Below are 5,766 nucleotides of genomic sequence, written 5' to 3' on the forward strand. Positions count from 1 at the left end.
CTTCACATCCATGTCTTAGTATACTAGGTTATGCTGCTTTTTATGATTTCACTTGCTTTATATCCAGAGTCCCATAGTAATGAATTATGTTATGATGGATTCCATTTTGAAATAAACCCAGTTTTTTTTTTTAACGGAAAAACCTGTATTTTCCACTTTTTTAAAAATTCAAAGCGACTTGAATGAACTTAATTTTTTTTTTCTTTTTCTTTCTTTTTTTTTTAAGAGATGGGGTCTTTTAATATTGCCCAGACTGGGTCATGAACTTAATTTTTTTTTTTTTTAATGGGGTCTAGCCTTGTTGCCCAGGCTGGAATGCAGTGGCTATTCACAGGTGTGATCATGGCTCACTGCAGCCTTGAACTCCTGGCCTTCAGTGATCCTCCTGCCTCAGCCTCCCAAGTAGCTGGGACCTATACCTATTTTTAAACTTTTAACCTTACAAATGAAAATAATAAAGGCAATTCCATGAGGCTTAAAATGTTTTTAAAAATGTAAGGAAAAAAAAAAAGGAGGCAGTCTAAAGTTATAGAATTATTTGATTTCCCCTTAGGGAAATAAATTGACCCAAGGTCATTTAACAAATTAGCACAAAGACTAAAACTTAGCCTGCCTAACCCTGACTTGGTGTTATATTGTCTCAAAACAGATTTTGCTCAGGTAGATTAAAATGACACTATAAGAATATGGTGATTCAGTGAATTTGTATATAAAATATCATCCCCTGGAGTCAAGGACCAGAGGAGGAAAATATTATCACCACTGGTTTGTTTTGACATAAGCACTACTGGGAAGAAGGATGTACTTGATCAGCAGAGGACCTTTCAGTTTCCTAGTGCTGTTACCTATTCTTCAAGGTAGGGGAGAAAAATCTTCTTAAGGAACAAGTTCAAAAGACTAAACAAACCAGCTAATCCTTTGGGTCTGCTTTCTACCTATCAGAACGAGACTGAACTAGCTGCTCAAGGTCATGGATGCAGGGGGAATGCAAATAGAGATCTACCCTTTTTATGTTTGTTCTTTTTCACACCTGATAAAATTACAATACATACAAAACATGTTTTAGTGTAATGCTTTGGTAATAACGATGATGTGTCATGGATATGTGATATAGTAAATATTGTGACTACTTGCTGTGAGCTTAACTATTTGTACTCACTTTTATTTGCTTTATAATGCTCTACACTGAACAAAAACAGAAGAAATGAAAACTGATAATTTAACAAAAACATTTTAAAAGTATATAAATAGTGCAGAACTCACACCTTGGATAAGCAACAGTTTTAAACATTAAAATTCATTTATTTTTGTAGAGTTGTTACCGTTAATTCACAGCTCTGGTCAGAAAACCTCTCTCTGCCTAGAATCAGTTTAAAAGACATCCCAGAGGCAGGGCGCGGTGGCTCAAGCCTGTAATCCCAGCACTTTGGGAGGCCGAGACGGGCGGATCACGAGGTCAGGAGATCGAGACCATCCTGGCTAACATGGTGAAACCCCGTCTCTACTAAAAAATACAAAAAACTAGCCAGGCGAGGTGACGGGCACCTGTAGTCCCAGCTACTCGGGAGGCTGAGGCAGGAGAATGGCGTAAACCCGGGAGGCGGAGCTTGCAGTGAGCTGAGATCTGGCCACTGCACTCCAGCCCGGGCGACGGCGACAGAGCGAGACTCCGCCTCAAAAAAAAAAAAAAAAAAGACATCCAAGAGTCAGCCAGGCCTCTCAGAGACAATGTTCTCAAATAGTCAATACACAAGCAGAATCAATCACTGGTGGACAAAACAATTACTGACCATGTGACCCCACCAATTAAATGCCTGCCCTACATGTTTTCATCTCTACATCCATTTCTCTTATGTTTTGTGTTATTATATTATCTATTTCTGAAATCAGGAACAGATATTTAATGCTGTAAAGGAAGGATATAGTTTAAGACTTTCAACGTCTATGCCTATAGATCCACAAGCCGTTCCAGGGTAAAAGGACTTTTGACTGGTTGGCAAGGGCTCACTCTGGGTTTGGCTTTTGACTTGAACCTTAAAATTCTGAATTTTACCCATTTTAAGGAACATAGTCCAATATAATAATCCACAAGAAAAAGTAATTTCTAAAAAAAAATTATATATAATAATGAAAGAATGGAAAATTCAGAAACAATCTCATACAGGATAATGATAAAACAAAAATATCCAGCCAAGTGCAGCAGCTCATGCCTGTAATCCCAGCACTTTGGGAGGCCGAGGCGGGCTGATCACTTGAGGTCAGGAGTTTAAGAGCAGCCTGGCCAAAATGGTGAAACCCCATCTCTACCAAAAATACAAAAAAAATTAGCCAGGTGTGGTGGTGCATGCCTGTAGTCCCAGCTACTTGGGAGGCTGAGGCAGGAGAATCGCTTGAACTTGGGAGGCAGAGGTTGTAGTGAGCCAAAGTCATGCCACTGCACTCCAGCATGGGTGATAGACTGAGAGTCCATCTCAAAAAAAAAAAAAAAAAAATTCTCTAGGCTGTACTGAACAAGTTTGTGGACTATGTCAATTTCTGGACATTTTTGAATAAACGAATATTAAAACAAAAAGGAGACCATAAAGCAATTTATACAGATTATGCCAACTATATATATTTATACACACACACACACATACTATATATATATAAACATATATAATGTACACACACACGTGTGTGTGTGTGTGAGATTTAAAGACAGGAAGAGAATCTGGAATGATGGTAGTCATGGTTTTATTTTTCTCTAAAGAGCTCAGATTTTTTTTTTCTTTTTTTTTTTAGACAGGTTTCTTGCTGTGTTGCTCAGGTGTGATCACAGTTCTGCAGCCTCGAACTCCTGGGGTCAAGTGACACTTCTGTTTCAGCCTCCTGAATGGCTGGGACCACAGGCATGCACCACCACACCCAGCTAATGTTTTTATTTTTTGTGGAGACGGGGTCTCACCATGTTGCCTAGGGTGGTCTTGAACTCCTGGGCTCAAGTGATCCTCCCACCTTGGCCTCCCAAAGTGCTGGGATTACAGGTGTATGCCCCCACACCTGGCCCACAGATTTTTTTTTTTTTAAGCAGTAGAAAAAAAGGAAGTATAAAACATCAGCAGGTTATCAAGTTGTACTTCATTAAGAAAAGAACATCATGATCTTCACACTTCCCTTGACAAAAACCTCTCTGCCTTCTGAAATATTTGGTGATATTGACAGGAAAGGAGTTTTAGGCAGGAGGGCTTGGAGAGAAAACCATCTCTGATACTTTTCTCAATGTAAATAGGGAATGGCAATAAAATTGTGCCTTTGGTACTGGAAGCAAAGCCCTGTATAGCACACTCACCAAAGATCATCAGTTTAAATCACCACATTTATGGCTTCATCAAGTAATTTCTTTATAACGAGATATATACTGAAATCAGAGCTGTTTTTAGCTTCTCTAGTTGAGGATCTGCTTCAGCACATGAACATCTATATGTGACTGTTTTTCACTTGCACTTCACATCAAATGATGACAGGGCCTGGCCATGAGCACTAGGGCAGGCTGGGAACTTACCCCAATATCATCATCACTCTGTATCAACTGTGAGTGTCCAAAGAGGCGCCTCTTCAGTATGGGCTCAACCAGAGTAAGATATACCATGTACAGAAGTAGAAGGCCCAAAATGGAGAGATATATTATAATGGTAACCTAAAGGAAATTGAAAATTAAGTTACATCTTTGTTCAAGCCCATAAATCAGAATTTTGTATGATAATAGTAAAACTGACGGACATATCTGCTAAGCCTATAGAATTTCTATACAAACCAGATAGCAATATAAGAAATAAACTCAACTCTTCCCCAAAGTATTATTTAAGAAAAAAGAGGAAAGATCTTTGGGATCTTTTTGCAAGTCTTCAAGACTCCAACTTCACCTACTGCTAATCACTTGTCCCCACTGCAAGCACAGCAGTTTGTCTTTTCTCCCAGCTGAACATCATGTCCTAGATTCAGCTACTCTTTAGCTCAATTTAGATATACAAAAGTATTTTCCAGGCCGGTGATGTTTTCTTGTGACCTTAATTCATGTACTGAGATAAAGCACAATGTGACACACCCACTAGAAGGACTACAATAAAATAAATAGACAATACCAAGTGTTGGCAAGGATATGGAGAAACAGCCCTCATACGCTGTGGTGGGAATGTAAAATGGTACAACCACTTTGGGAAACAATCTGACAGTCTCTTAAAAAGTTAAACATAATTTTACCATTCTAAGGAATTAACCCAAGAGAATGAAAAACACATATATTCATACAAAGACATGTGCAGATATTCATGACAGTATTATTATTATTATTATTTTTTTTTTTTTTTTGAGGCGGAGTCTCGCTCTGTCGCCCAGGCTGGAGTGCAGTGGCCGGATCTCAGCTCACTGCAAGCTCCGCCTCCTCCCAGGTTCAAGCAATTCTCATGCCTTAGCCTCTCAAGTAGCTGAGACTACAGGTGTGCGCCACCACACCCAGCTAATTTTTGTATTTTTTAGTAGAGACGGGGTTTCACCGTGTTAGCCAGGATGGTCTCGATCTCCTGACCTCGTGATCCGCCCGCATGACAGTATTATAATAGTAAAAACCCAGACATAATCCAAATGTCCATCAACTGATAAATGCAAATTCATATAGTGAAATACTATTCAGCAATAAAAAGAAACAAAGTACTGATACATGCTACAACTTGCATAAACATCAAGAACATTGTGCTAAATGAAAGAAGCCAGTCACAGAAGACCATACATCGTATGATTCCATATACATGAAATATCCATGTATGTAGAGACAGAAAGTAGAGTAGTGATGGACTGGGGCTGGAAGTGGGGATTAACTGTAAATGGGCATGAGGGATCTTTTTGGGGTAGTTGGAATGTTCTGAAACTGGATTTTATTTATTTATTTTTTTTGAGACAGAGTCTCACTGGAGTGCAGTGGTGCGATCTCAGCTCACTGCAACCTCTGCCTCCAGGATCAAGTGATTCTCATGCCTTAGCCTCTCAAGTAGCTGAGACTACAGGTGTGCGCCACCACACCCAGCTGATTTTTATATTTTTAGTAGAGATGCGGTTCACCATGTTGGCCAGACTCCTCTCGAACTCCTGACCTCAAGTGATCCCCCTGCCTCGGGCTTCCAAAGTGCTGCGATTATAGGTGTGAGCCACCATGCCTGGCCTGAAACTGGATTTTAAAATGTTTTAAATCTACTAAAATGTATAGAATTGTATACTTATAGTGAGTGACTGTTAGGGTACATAAGTTGCATAGTTTTTACAAATCTGTTAAACAACTGTACAGTGAGGATTTCTCTAAAGTTCAGCAACTGCTGGAGCAAGAGCTATTCCACAGGGTCAATCACCACAGAAATCTCTGTGACTATTATAACTAACCACCCCAGATTCCCCACAGGGCCTTTTTGGGGGAAAAGGAATGGGAAGTGCCATGTAAAAAAAATTTGGGCCAGGCGTGGTGGCTCACGCCTGTAATCCCAACACTTTGGGAGGCCAAGGTGGGTGGACCATGAGGTCAGGAGTTCGAGACCAGCCTGACCAACAAGATGAAATCCTGTCGCTACTAAAAATACAAAAACTAGCCGGGCGTGGTGGTGCACGCCTGTAATCTCAGCTACTCAGGAGGCTGAGGCAGGATAATTGCTTGGACCCAGGAGGCGGAGGTTGCAGTGAGCTGAGATCGTGCCACTGCACTCAAGCCTGGGCAACAGAGCGAGACTCCATCTCAAAAAA

The 5,766-nt window shown here is 40.3% G+C and overlaps 1 protein-coding gene across 3 annotated transcripts in view; it reads right to left on the reverse strand.

Annotated features, from left to right (window-relative positions):
* TMEM9B (TMEM9 domain family, member B) overlaps positions 1-5,766 on the reverse strand; it is an 18,283-nt gene that overhangs the window by 2,657 nt on the left and 9,860 nt on the right. For all 3 annotated transcript variants that reach the window (XM_011947604.1, XM_011947605.1, XM_011947603.1), the window contains one exon: positions 3,545-3,679. In XM_011947604.1, the coding sequence (XP_011802994.1) occupies positions 3,545-3,679 (135 nt within the window). The remainder of the gene's footprint in view (positions 1-3,544; positions 3,680-5,766) is intronic.

The sequence above is a fragment of the Colobus angolensis genome, unplaced genomic scaffold, assembly GCF_000951035.1.
Source record: "Colobus angolensis palliatus isolate OR3802 unplaced genomic scaffold, Cang.pa_1.0 Scaffold269, whole genome shotgun sequence".
NCBI lineage: Eukaryota > Metazoa > Chordata > Mammalia > Primates > Cercopithecidae > Colobus > Colobus angolensis.